The sequence below is a fragment of the Onychostruthus taczanowskii genome, unplaced genomic scaffold, assembly GCF_017590055.1.
Source record: "Onychostruthus taczanowskii isolate IOZ18803 unplaced genomic scaffold, ASM1759005v1 scaffold11, whole genome shotgun sequence".
Lineage (NCBI taxonomy): Eukaryota > Metazoa > Chordata > Aves > Passeriformes > Passeridae > Onychostruthus > Onychostruthus taczanowskii.
In genome coordinates, this window is record NW_024497629.1 from 12,865,462 (window position 1) to 12,880,398 (window position 14,937).

Here is a 14,937-nt window from a genome sequence, read left to right on the forward strand (position 1 = left end):
CTTTCCTTGCCACACCTTAGCAGACATTTTTAAGATTATACCCTTGTGCCTAATGAAATTTGGATATTTTTTTGTTTCTTCCAAGGAAGTATTACTTCACTGTGATTGATATATCATAAATCTCAGTGTTGCCTCATGCTTAGCTATTTGTTTACACAAAAGTTTTGGATCTGGATAGTTTCTTTTAATTTAAAAAAAACCCAACAAAATCCTTTTACATGCAAGAATTCCCTAGAGGAGACTGAAAACATTAATAAAACTTGCTTAAAATGCAAACTGCCATTTGAATAGGTTTTTTAAAAATTTTTGGTGTAATCTAAAATTTATGTATGATTGTAAAGGTATCTTCACTCCAGTATTAATAAAAGAAGTTAGTTATACTAAAATAAGCATTTTTGAGTTACAGTTTTGACATTTTAAAAAGGATTTTGAAAGGGCTAGGAGTAATATCAGTTTATAAGTGCAGATTAGTATTATAATAATCTCCACAATAATGGAGATGTATAATATTTCTGAATAAATTACTTTGCTCATTGGTGTTCAAAGATCATATTATTTGGCATTTAAAAAGATTTCAGTGATTGATTTTCAATTAGAATGACATTTACATATCCTTACATTTCATTCAGTAATTAAAAGGTGGCATTAAGCACCAGCCATAACTTATTCTCCATTATTCTCCAATTAAAAAGGTCATACTAGCTGAGCTCTGACTGAGCAAAGCAATTTTTAAAACGAATAAAATTAGATTCCCCTAATGGGTAAGCATCAAATTGCTCAGCCGCAAATGGTGAATACTAAAATGAACTATGCACAAATAATGAGCTTGGAATACTTTAAAAATATTCAGTATTAGGAAATAATGGAACCAGTTTGGAAATTTTCCCAAAATACCAGAGCCAAACATAACACGCTTCATTTTCACTGTTATTGAAAATATATATGCATTTTTTTACTTATAAAACCGACTCACGGGGTTTTCTTTACGACAGAATTAGCTTGTATTTTGCCATATAAATTTAAAAGCCTGCTCCTGGCATCTCCTCAGTGATTTTGCACAGGTTCTCACAAAGCTCTGTGGTAAGGACCCTCATCTTGACTCATTGACCCCAGGACAGAGCCTTATTCCTTTCCATTTTTGCCTTTGGAATAAGCTTCCCATACAGCTGCAATTGTGATCACCCTTGGCTATCCACAACAATTGTTTATGTGGAAATTTAACATCAGAGATCTGGGTTCAGGTGTCTTTCAGTGAATTTAGAAAAAAAAAAAAAAAAAAAAAAAAAAAAAAAAAAAAAAAAAAAGCACTGCCTATCAGCCAGCTTGCTAAGTCACAGTTTAAACAACAGAGAGAACAGGCCTCATAGTGCAATAGCTAAGAAAACTGTACTATATGACCTAGATCAATCATCTGATGTATTCTGAGCAATGTAAAGATCCTCAGAATATTATATTTTTAATAAAAGACAATAACAAAACTTTTACCTGTGCAATGTTCAGGTATCAGCATCTCAGTGCATATTAACTCATAAAAAGATCATTAAGTTGACAATACCACTTGTTCAAATACCACAAGAACACTGTATCTGACTCATTTGTGACAGAATTCCTCACACAGACCTCCTGTTGCTGATCAGATGTATGAGTCTTGTCCATCTCTGGCTTGTGCATCTGTACTCCAAGACCCTGAGAGGGCTTCATAGTTACAATGACTACACATATACACTCATTCTCATTCCAACAGACAGAGATTTCTCTGAAATAATTCAGCTTTGAACTATGCTTGGTGCTCAAAAAACAACCAGGCATAGCACTTAGTCTGTGTGGTCTACATGGTCCATGGTCTAGTTAACAAGGAGGTGATCAGTCTGGTTGGACTTGATGATGGCACAGGTCCTTTTCACCATTTTTTACAAAAGGGCAAGGACATGGGAGAGTTTGCTCCAGTACTCTGAAAGAAAGACTGATGTAGGGTTCTGTCTAACAGTAAAAGACATTAGAAATATAAACAATGAAGAGCCAATTAATTTCAAAACCAGCTTTTATGTTTATGAGTTACTATGACTCTTTCCCTCACAGTAGAGAATGTGTTTATAAACAGACCAGCTAGCACCAAAAGAAGGGCTTTGAACTCAGTTTATAGGTGTTAGGAACCCAAGATGACGTGAGTAAACACTCAGACTGGAAAGTGAATATATGGGAAGAGATAAAAAGAGGGATTTATTTCCACTCAGAGAGGAGAGCACCAATATACCTCAGATACGTGTGAGAGACAAAGCCCGAGGGACAAACAGAAAGAGGGACCTCTTCATGGGGAGTCACCAGGCTGTGATGAGGCTGAAGCACGAAGACTGGGGGGGCAGCAAGCACAACTGCAGCCCAGACGCAGATGTCTGGGGAAGGAAAGGCAAGAATAAAGAGGAACCCTCCTCTTCTTCAGTTTCCTTCTTTGTGTTGGTGCCTTGTCCCCATTAAGCTGAAGTACAATGGCAGAAGGAAGCATGCAGGCTCCCCGGATCACAGAGAGGCCTTTTCATTTCTCTACACACGGGGGTCTCCCATGTAGGCTAAAGCCATAAGTACATTTGGTTTCTTCTGGGACTGGGCAGTCCAAATGCTTCTAAATGAATCATGACATACAACAGATTTTTTTGCAATGGACTTTTTTTACTGCTGGAACATGAGTTGATTGCAGTGCTTTAGATGGATGGTTCAAATTTGCCTAAGTTCTGACACAGGCATCCAGCGTAGTTTCTCTGGATTCTTTTTTGAAGACATAGAGTCCTTAATGTTACTCTGATGTGGGATTACATTCTGCTTGAGAAATAGTGGTTCAACTCGCTTTTGTTTTTCAGTAAACTTTTTAAAATCAAGGTTAATAACTATAACTGTCAGTTGAGATAGCATATTCTGAGATCATCACAAAGATTCTTAGTAAAAAATACCATTTAACATAATTTTTTAAGAATCAGGGCACCAACCTTTTCAGTCAGTACTCCTTTTCCTAAGTTCATGGCAGTAAGTTTTCTAAGGATCAAGTGAGACTCAGTGATGTTGCTCATCTAAGTGTAACACAGAAAAATGATACAGTGTGTATTCATTTTAAAAGATATTACTTTTACAATTCTAATACTGTTGGTCCAAATGTCTCATCACATGTACAGTTTCAAAAATTCAGTTGATGATTGGCTGCATTGCAGTTAATTATTGTCTTGCATGAAGGAAATCCTCATTTTGTTTTAACTATAGCACCAATACACAACGTATTCACTAATTTTGGACACAGCCATGTTCTATTGAGCAAGAATTTTAGTGTTTTTAATCAGCCAAAATACAGAAATAATACCTACCTTCTAGTCTAAGTGAACACATAATGGGCATGTACATGATTTGGCTTGTTTATTTTCCAAAAAGTAATTGGAAAGTTGGCAATACCATTACACTTTCCTGCTTGAACTACATATTTTCCCTGCTGTGCTGTTAACCACCTTATAGATAAAGATATACATTTGATCTAAGATGAGCTGTAAAGGTTTATTATATGTAAGTGGGATCACAGACATTATTTCTCACTATACTCATGATATAGAATTTAACACATATTTTCTAAAACTAAGTTCTAACCAGACAGGACAGCATTTAGGCAATGGCCATATCCATGCAGTGCACATACTGCATACTGTATTCACTTACTTTAAATTAAAGTATGTGCTATGCCTCTGTGTGGAAATAATATGCCATCAATGTAAAAAATGCTAAAATCTTTCTGAAATTTTGCCTTTTCTTAGAAAAAGTATTTACATTAAAATTAAATTATGCTATGAAGCCAAAGAATATATTTTTGGAGCAGAACACTCCAGCATTGCTAATTTGAACTGATAAAATTTTAGCATCCTCCAAATATCACTTCTACTTGTTTCTTTTTACTTCTACTTGTTTCTTTTTACTTCTACTTGTTTCTTTTTACTTCTGAGACCAAATCTCTCATCACTTTACATTTAATATTTTTCTTCGTTTTTCTGTCAATGTCAGTAAAAAATGGAAGGAGTTTTGTTGGACTGTCAGAGGAACTTAAATGCCTGAAAGAGAGAAGGACCTAAATGATGTGTTATTTTATTCTGCATTAGAAATAAAAATAATGTATACCAGCATTTAAGATACAGTGACAAAAAATTGTTTGGAACACAGATTCTTGCATCAAAACTTTATATGGCAGCTTTTTAAAAGATTCTAAATCATATAGGAGTGACAGGAGTAAGGTGTCTTAATGCATCCAATGTATTTACAAAAATATAGAGTTTGGTAAAAGCCTTAATATGGGACCAGATATGTAAAAAAAAATTCTTTTTGAAAATTCTCCTTTTAGCATTAAAAAAATCCAAGCAGAATGTGAAAATAAAGATAAGAGCAACCAGAGTTATTATGGTTGTACTGAGAAATATATATCAGCCCACACAGAGAGAGTACTAGAAGGAAAAATTATTTAATTCTGAACACAGCCTGTAAAACCTCCAAGATTCTTTTTGCATAGAATGACTAATGCTAAACAGAAATGTTTTTTAAACCCTTTGAAATAGCAGAATCACTAAATTAAGAATGTAGATGCTTTGGCTTTCTCATATTTTAAAAAAAAAATTGGGGTTTTAGCATAAAATATTTTATATATAGTCATTTTTTAAAAAACAAAACTTGCAGAACATGTTTATAAAGTACAGCAAAAGCATTGTTACTTTGAATTAACATTATATAACAGAAAATGAAGGAACAATGAAATCCATCACCCACCAAAAGCATGAGAGTTTTCAGAAATTTCATCTAGAACAGATTCCCAAAACTCAGGTGTATTCCTGTTCCATCTATCAGTAAAAAAGTATCAGTGAAATAATTTCAGTGAGAGTGATCAAATGAATACCATCTTCACTTAAAAACTGTGGCGGATCCACTCATTTGCCCATACCTTTAAGGAATTCATCATGTCACAATTAAAAGTTTACAGAACTTTCATAATTATGGATAGATACAAATAAAACCACTTCATCAAAACAAACCAGATCTGATTTAAAATCTTGTATATTGCTTCATGATCTGCTGTTCCTGTTGCCGAAGGAATTACATCATAATATCCTAAAATAACTCTCTTTTGCATACCTTGCTAGTATTAGTATAAAAAGTGCATTCTCTTATAAAAGATGGTATTGTAATCTGATGATTTCAAGATGTTATAGTTGTTTTTTTTAAACATTTATGCACATTTGTCGTTTAGCATATATGTATACAAGAGATACTGGCAGTGAAAGTAAGATTTTTCAAAGGACTCAAATGATGGCTCATTATATTTTCACTGAATTTCAAAGAAAGTTTCTATTTATTTCGGTAAAAATGGGACTAGCTCAGTGCTTTAGAAAATAATACCTAGGTTTAATACATCCATGTTTTAAATGCTTGCTTTCTCAGGATACTGCTCAACTTGAAACTTTTCCCTTGAGGTCATCTATTGAAATAACTATCTGATTTATGCATAATATTTAATTTTTAATGCTCATGACATTATAGCAGCTAACTGCAAAAATGGTTTGCTGAGTACAGCACTCATTGTACAGACTGTCTTTTCAGATACTTTCAGCACCACTGAGATAAGGCATTAAACCACCATTCAGACATTAGGATTACATGTACATGTGGAATGAAGTGAATTTTACTCCACAGGGAATTGCGATCCTGTAGCAAGACTGAGGTGAACTTGTACGTTCAGCTACTCTTTGGCAAGAGAGATAATGCAGTGGTGGATGCCTACTCTTGGCCATGGCATTCTCTCTGTGATACGAACCTAGGGCTAAAGCAAATCTGACAGAAGAAAAGACCTTCTACCCTCTTTGCTGAACAGGCAGACAATGGCTTAAATTGGTTGCAGGAAAAGGCAGTGTGAAAAATGGATGCAGGAGGACAAATTCTAAGGGCAACAGCTTAGAAATTGTTACCTCCTAGCAGGAAAATTCAAATTGTGTTCTTTAGCCTTTGCTTATGTCAGAAAGAGATTGTGCTTCCATATCTCTGTATCTGAGGAATACTTTCTCTGTTTTGCAGCAACTCATTTTTCCGTAAAGAAAGGCAAGAATCAACAGTGACTTCAGTGTTAAGTTTCCTACATGTTTTCCTGCATTTCCTATGTTTCCTACATGTCACAAGCACATTTTCATAACCCTGAGGCAGATTCTCAGTGATAATCACAGTAATCAAGCTGACACTGCTTGTTTTAGTAGAACCAGTAGACCACTACTGGCTTACTTCAGCAAAGACAATGACTTCATTCTGATGCAGTTTGTTATTACACAATAATAAACATTTTTCTTCTCTGGTGATCTGTAAATTCTGGAATTTCAGAGTTGAAAAGGGAATTAATCAGAAATATCATCAAGAGACATTCCTGAGTGCAAAATTCAGCTGTGACTCAGTGATGCTTTCACTGGGAATTTCTTCTTCTGCCTGATTCTTATAAATTGTGGGTAGAGAATTATAGGGAACACCAAAATTACAACCATACAATCCAGGATCAAAATTCTAAGGTAATATTACTCTATAAATCTGAAGTTCCATGATAGTAAATTCTTCACAGCAAATTCTTGACAGATTTAAAAGAATCACAGAATGTTTTAGGTTGGAAGGGTCCAAAATGGGCCCACCCACCATAGTCAGGGACATTTTGCAATACATCAAGCTCGTCAGAGCCCCATCCAACCTGCTTTGGACTCCTTCACGGATGGGGCATCCACGGCATAACTCTGGGCAACCTATTCAGCACCTCACCACCTTCCAATACAGCATTTATTCCTAACACAAAATCTGAAACTGCACTCCCAATTTATAGCCATTCCCACTTGTTCTATCACTACATGCTCTTGAAAAAGTCCCTCTCCAGCTCTCTTGTGGTTTCTTGCGTATTCAAGTCCATAAGATCCTCTGGAAAATAATAACAAAACTAGAATCCCATGACATAATTTTTATCTAAATATTTGGATTTAGAAATAAATATATGTAATATAACATTATTTAGATTTATTCTTTCAATATAAATAATGTAATTTTAAGAATATCTTATATTTTCAGGATAATGGTCAACATTTTATATTAATCATGTCAAAAATACAGAACATAGAAACAAGTTTGAGTTCAATAGCCTTGAAAATTGTTACATTCTCTCACTGTTTTAAAAGTTCTAATAAACATATTGCTTGTTCTTCATCTGTTATGTGAATTAATGAATTATTAACAATTATTGAAAATGTATTACCTATTCATCTGTATGGCTCTCAGAACCTTTCTTTGTGTCAGCGAATGGTGAGTTTTTTGCATCAGTGTGGAAATGAATTAGAATATAACACTATTTCTAAAGGTGACCAGTTAAATTGTAATTGTAATAAGCTTTCTGTGCATAATGAAAACAATCTAAAACTTAATTGTGTAATTAAACTGAGTGCTTCTTGTAACAAACTGGAGAGCATCTTTTAATGACACTATAAATCTCACCTAATCTAAATGCTATTTAATATCTCACCTGAATATAAGGAGAATATTTCCTTTGCTTAAATGTTTGTCTCAGAATTAGTTCTGAAATTAGCATATGGTGGCATTTCCATTCTAAAGGGAATCCTACATATAACTCTGTTTCATATATGCTTTGCAATCATCACAGAAAAAAAAATAAACCAAAAACCAAAAATTTGGCCAACTTCATTTAATATTTTTGCAATTCAATACAGCACATGCAGCTCACAAGGTTTACATTGTGATTGACCAATCATGATTTATTCAACCTCTCAGGTCACCATGACAAATTAATAAAATCATAAATGTCCAATAATGGATCATAGAAATGACAATTCCTATCAAGATTATCTAATTTCGGCTAGGTTTTATTTATTTAAGTGGATTTCTTTTGGCTCAGTCTCCGAGGGTGGTTTAGACTACTATTTCTGCAGCACCACTTAATTCCCAAAGATGCTCAGAAAAAATTAGTGTTTTTGTTTTGATGTCAGAGTTACTGAGAAAGCCAAAGTTCTGCGTATCTCAGGAGTCAGGTATTTGGAAGACTTAAGCTGTGACAGACAAGTGGAAACAACTAATCTCTGACCAAGTTCTAGTGGGGACACTCTCTAAAATCGATTCTGATATACATCTAACTGGAATTGTAGTAAAATCAATTCAAAATGTCACTAGAGAATGACTAGAAAACACATTTTGCATTATGTTGCAGGAAGGAGATACAGGAACTGAACTTCTTGTATGCTGTCTTGATATGAACATCAAAAACTCTTCTGTTTTCTCTAAATCCAAAATCTTCAATTGAACATGTACCTTTCATGATAAAAAAATTAGTTTCAGATGGAGCTGATTGTACACTTCCATGCAGCTTGTCTCCCATACACTGGGAATGCAAGGAATCAATAACCCTGACCAGCACACTTCACTATTTATATTCTTGGTGACTTGTTGAACACTCAGCATTAAGCAAATATGAAGGCATGTTGCTAAAATAAGCACTGAAGTTAAGTCTACAAAAAAAAAAAAAAATTATTTAGAAGCCATTTGAGCTTCTATGTAAGGGATTTTCTCCATCTGGCTCCTAATTTTGAAATCATGAGGAATTTATCGTTATCTCCAGTGGACAAAGAATAAATGCGTAACTAAATTATTTTTGGCTCTTGAGCTGTTCAAGATATGGGAGCTATTTATCCACTAATTTTGAGAAAATGTGAAGTCTTAAAATGTCAGTGCAATTTTGTGCAGTTCTTTTTGAAGAACTGTCATCATTATGTGGTTTTACATACCATAGAAACAAGTATGTGATTTAAAATATAAATGCTGCATTTCATGTTATGAATCAATTATTGCTTGTGACTGGTTAGTAAGTAGTATGTATGCATACAGTCACTATTATTTTATACAATATAGTCAATGGTTATTTTATACAATATAGTCAGCTGAATGCTTTTAAAGAGAAATTATGACAAAAAAGCCTGGTTTCCTTGAAAGATTATTGAGGTAAATTGGAAAGAATTTATTCACTTCTGTATGTCTTAAATTAATTGTAGTTAACCCTTCAAGAAGATTTTTAACAAAGATATACATCTAAAATTAAGTAACAGTCTAGAACAAACAGCAAGCAGGTGTTGTAATGAGGAGGTTGCACAGATTATTTGCTGAGCTGAAAAGGAACGATGAGAAGGAAGCATTACATGGACGAGTTTTACATAGAAAACTTTAAACCCATAAATCTTTACTAGAAAACCAAGAGGTGAAAATCAACACCTGTCAACAGTATTCTGAAAGGATTTGTACAATGAACAATATATTTTTCATGGAAAGAAACTTCATTTTCTCAGATGAAAATATTATGAATACATTAGAAATTAATTTAAACTGATGAACTAGCAAAATCTATGACAAGGTATTATAAAGAAATTAAAAAGATGGATAGGAGAGAGCATACCAAAGATAGCCAGGACCAGATAATTAATGAAAAATAGTCCATCAAGCAAAAAGGCAAAGACATATAAAGCTGAGGAAAGGTTATTGAGTTAACATTTCTTCAAAACAGTTATGCGAATTTTTTTGTTGATTGGTTGGTTTTAACCATCAATAACTTGATTTTGGATTCCTTACATACTTCATACCGATCAGCCTGAAGAAGACAGAGTGTATAGGGAGAAATGTTAAAGTGGAACAGGAAGATGGTGAACTAAGCATTGTGTAAGATATGTCACTCTTGTGTCTGTCATCTTCTTTAAGCATGGAAGACTCCAGTTCATGGAGGAAAAGAGTGACTAGCTGAATAACAAATATGCAAAAGCAATTAATTGTTGCTTACAAAACAATACAAAATTATCAATTGCACTTATCTATTATATAATTTTTTTAGGAATTTTCATCATGGTGTTTTAGCAGCACAATATTTGTAGAAAGAAATTTGCAAGTCTAATGTGGGAATGCTATAGAAACAAAGCTCTAGGTCTACATGCACAGTTATTCACAATAGTTGTTTTTGTTTTATCCAGGAACAGACATAATCTGTCAGAGAGCAATTCTGAGTCACAACAATTATATGCATATATGTCATATATGCAGCATCAAGAATCTTACTATAGAGAATGGTTTGGTGTTAACTTCTCAGAAAATAAAGACATATTAAAAATGCATACAAAAACATAAAACATCCACAGATTATGGGATTTATGTTAATTGATTTTAAAAGAGGGAAAACACAGGAAAAATGCATCATATATTTATGTTCATTATAAAATTATTTTGGATTTCCAGTCGTGTTAAGTGAAATAACTTGCAACATTGCAACCTTGATTAATCTTCATTTGTTTATTTTGCTTGGTTTACTTTGATTTTATTTGTAATGTATGTATTTCACATGATGACTCTGTATCATTCCAGGAACATGAATTTTACTGCTAACATTTCTCTATACATTCATATCCCTGACTTTAAAAAAAAAAAAATTGTATTTGAAGGGTTTATTTCTCTGTTGATGTCAGTCACTGAATCATGGAACAAAATGGAAAGAAGTTAACTAGAAGTACTTACCTTTAAGCATGGAAAATAATAAGGCAGCAAAACTTCTTGATTATTCTGTTATAATTTAATGGGATCCAGCCTATTTTAATTCTCAAGTAACTCATATTAAACAAATATTTTGTCCAAGCAACACAAATGGTTTCAATACAGTAGGTTATTCAGCTTTATGAGGATTGGAAAGAACTTGCAGCATCTTCATCACAGCTGGAAGTATGAAGGGAAAACTTTCTTTTGTGTTAGAATTGCTAGTGAGGAGAGTATGCAACCATGTCTTATCACTATATACCAACTGCAGGTACTTTAGAGACACTGTGGTAGATGATTTTCCCACTGCATGGTTTTTTTCAGTCTCCTGATAATTCTTTAATTTGAAAAGCAGATTCCTCTCCTGTGTTGTCTTCCAGACATCAAACAAAGCTTACATGTACAAGGTTTCAAGATGACAAAACTGTGGTTCAATTTTTCTACAGCTGACAGTAAAATATATTACTGTCATTCTTCCATCTGTCCACTATTCCAATATTCTCCTCCATCCTCCTACTGAACAGAACTGATCTAAATCATCCCTTTGAGATGTTTCTGCATTCATTTATTTTGACCCATCTGAGTCTTGGATATGATTAATAAATTCCTTTGGAAAAAATACTCTAAGGCAAAGGAAGAATACCGATTAAGAAATTAAAACAAGATAACATTGGAAAAAATGTGGAATAATATCCTATGCTACTGATAAGTCCAACCTGAAGGGTCAAAGAACTAGTAAGAGCTCTGGAAAATGTGCTAGTCTCTTATTTTTGAAGATTTTCTAAACCATAAAAATCTTGGAAAAAAAATAGAAGAAAAATTACCTAATCTAAGCATCCTTTATTCATCTTGCACTGTTTAGGATGTTCCAGATGAAAAAAGCATTCTTTCAGGGATTTGCAGGAGTTGATTTAACTTCAAGGTATGACTGAGAGAATTTCATTGCCTATCTTCCACCATTGCAATGCTGACTTTTATTACCAGCCTCATGGGAATACTTTTTAACAACACTTTTTCTCTATTTCAACTGCCTTTCTGCCTCACTTCTCCTGCTTTTTTATTGTCCCCATCTATCCAAGTTAGGCTATGAGCAACCACAAAAGTTTTTCTAGGAAAAAACCCCATGTATTTCTAGTACATGGATTCAACATCTGTTTGTTTGTTGCCATTGTCTGCAAATAGATTAATTTTACCAGGATCACTGAATTTCAGAGTTTTCTTGGTAAAATTTTGTAAACAATTGCAGAGTGAAATAGGAGTTTAAGACAGCTGAAAGGGGAGCAATATTGTGGGGGGTATTTCTTCCTGCTTTATTGCATTCTTTCTGTCATCTACTGCTGCTGTCATCTACTGCAGCATTTTCAAAAGAAAGGCCAAAAAAAAAAAAAAAAAAAAAAAAATCACCCAACACAGGCAGATAAAATTCAAAAGGACCACAGCATCTTAACATTTTCTTCATAAATTGTGTAAGGACAGAATCTTCTCAGAAATACAGCTCTTATTATAGAAACACCAAATAGAAAGGGTATGTACAGAAAAAGGTTAAAAAACCCTCATGGGCAAGATCCTAGCTACACAGGACATCAAATGGACCAAGCTCCATTTAAATAAGAATGGCTGAAATGGCACAATGCAATCCAACAGCCATGAATCTTACCCAATCACTTATGAATAAAAAATAATTTCCAAAATTCTCCAAAAGAAAGAAATTTTACAGACTGACATACCAATGACAAGCTTGAATTTTCTGGATATTGGAATGCCAGTACCTTTTCTATGACTTGAAATATTCTATGTAATGTTAAATTGCACCTCATTCATGCTGCTCTTGACATCATTCTGAAAAGAAAGGCACTCACAACAGAATTTAGGCTTTGAAGAAAGAAAGAAAATAGTGCAGTCAAAAGACTTTTCACTGCTGGAGACTGATCACAGTACTGTGAACTCCACTGACATAGTAGTTTACAGTAAATTTGGATGTATTTAACTATGTGAGAGAAAATTAAGACATATGAAAACACATATGGAGACTTGATCACTGTAATCAGGATTTTATTTGAATTACTTTCCTGGTGGTTTCAGATAGGTTAAACCACAGCTGCAGAAAATTTAATGTCTTTTGTGTGAAATGAGTCTAGATGACTGATTCAAATGACAAAAGATCATTCCACAAGTAAGAATCGTTCCTTAATTTTAAGGATGTAAAGGAAAAGCAAGTTTTGAGATTTAACAATAAATAATCAGAAATTTAATCAGATAAGGAGCCAGCTACTCTGCATGCTTGTCATACTTAATTTTAATTATATCTTATCTGTTTTTCATATGGATAATATATACAAGGATCAATTTTTTCCTGAAGAACTGCATTCCTTCTCAGCAGTTCAGGATTAGGGACTGTTACAAAATCTTTTTGTTCCTTCATCAGTCTAAAGAGACAAATAGAAGGGTTCTAATTAAGTACCTTGTTAGAACCCAGAAACCTGTTTAGAATCCCAGAGATTTGGAAATTTAGATGAGCTGATTAACCACCTGAGATAGGACTGCTGCTCCTTGCAAGTGATGTTAATACAATGCTGTGATCCAGTGTTCTCAGTGTTTCCAGTGTCTTTAGGATGTACACAGGGCACTGCAAACCTGAGCACACCAAATCAAGTCTGTCTTTGTGTTAAACTGAGTAAATATATTTTTAATTGGAAAAGGCCTATAGTCTCAATGCATACACTCCCATAACATTCATCCAGTTCACTTGAGAGAGTATGGATCTAGATTTACTAGCCAGCAGAAAATGATAATCTGCTGTTTAATTTTGAGAATTCAAGACTATTACAAACTTCTTTTCACTTTTATACTGTCTTCAAACTCTTCCAATGTCAACAAGGACAATCCCAATTCACAATTAACAATATAAGAATAAAATATCTCTTCTTTGAATACAGAAGCACTACGTAACACATATCATATTTACCTTATGTGAGAAGAAAATTAGTTTTCTGGAAGAAAATGTTCAAGTTGGACTAAATACAGTCCTGAGAGTTTTCCAGTGGTAAAGTGTCTTAATTTCCAGTTTTTAATAATCAAGGTGAACTTGCAAATGATAACTTTCAATTTTCACTCTGTCATAACATGCTCATTGACTGGTATTACACAGTCATTGGCAGAAGAATATTGATGTGATGATGAAGCTTTCAGAAGTCTTCAGCCTATTAAAGGTACTCAGATGCTTAGTCATGGAGGACATGACTATTACTAAACATACAAATAATTCAAAATCTTGTTATACTTATTTTACAGATTAAATTATTTAAATTGTACTTACCCCTGTTCTTTGAACTTCCAAGAAAATTGCTCTTTGGAATGATTTCTCCCACACTGCCAATTCACTGCCCAGCTCTACGTTGAAATAGTGGCTCTTGCCATGTCCAACCATAACACTGAAACAATACGGCCTCTGGTCTTCAAGATCAAAGTCCTGGTGAATACCTAAATACAAGTTTGCTTGTAGCCAGCAATCATCAGCAAGCCAGAGCTGAAAGATATGTTTCAGTATGTGATTCTTCATCTGGCAAAACCAAATAATTGAAGCAACACTATCTTCAGTAAGTGATAGGTACTTGGCTATACTATGCCATTATGTCAACAACTGTGTTGAAGAAATATTCTAGGAGTTAAATAATTATGTCAAAGACAGCTTCTCTCTTTGATTCTTATTCATTTTGTCCCCTATCATTTAATCCAAGCTACTACTGCAGTTCCAAAACACTATCAAAATTACCTAAGCAATACATATATAATTTGAAGTGGGTTTGAACAAATATATTGTTTACAGTGGAAAAAGAAGGAAATCTGTGAATGTTTCAAGACATTCCAGAAGCGGTGTACCAGCTGTAAAGGAGACTATATTTACTCCGTTCTACTTGGGTTCCAATATGCTAAAGCCCAAGGAATGCAGTAATTTATCAAGATCCCCAGGGCTAATTCTGGAAATGACAACAAGAGCATTTCCTCTTACAGCTGTCAATGCTGTTCTGTAACTACAAGGAGACTGACACAAGATCCTGCCATCACCTTCAAGATAAAGAGAAACTGTACATTAAACTTGCATAATAAAAAATATACCTGCAATAGAATGTTTTGTAAGCTTAAAAAAATTAATACAAGAAACTTCCCCAATATTTCAAGACTTCATTGATTAACATAGAGGAAAAGAAAACTAAATTAAAAAGCTGCAACTTACACATCTAAGTACTTTCACAGCTTGAATTTACAAATCACACATATTTTTATTTTTCTGTTTATCAGGTAGAACCCTTCCCTATCCCCATTTCTCTGTGA

The 14,937-nt window shown here is 33.8% G+C and overlaps 1 protein-coding gene across 1 annotated transcript in view; it reads right to left on the reverse strand.

Moving 5' to 3' along the window:
• The window catches only part of SNTG2 (syntrophin gamma 2), a 209,788-nt gene that overhangs the window by 12,680 nt on the left and 182,171 nt on the right, over positions 1–14,937 (reverse strand). Inside the window, exon 14 of the mRNA XM_041419899.1 lies at positions 13,922–14,164. Within this exon, the coding sequence (XP_041275833.1) occupies positions 13,922–14,164 (243 nt within the window). The remainder of the gene's footprint in view (positions 1–13,921; positions 14,165–14,937) is intronic.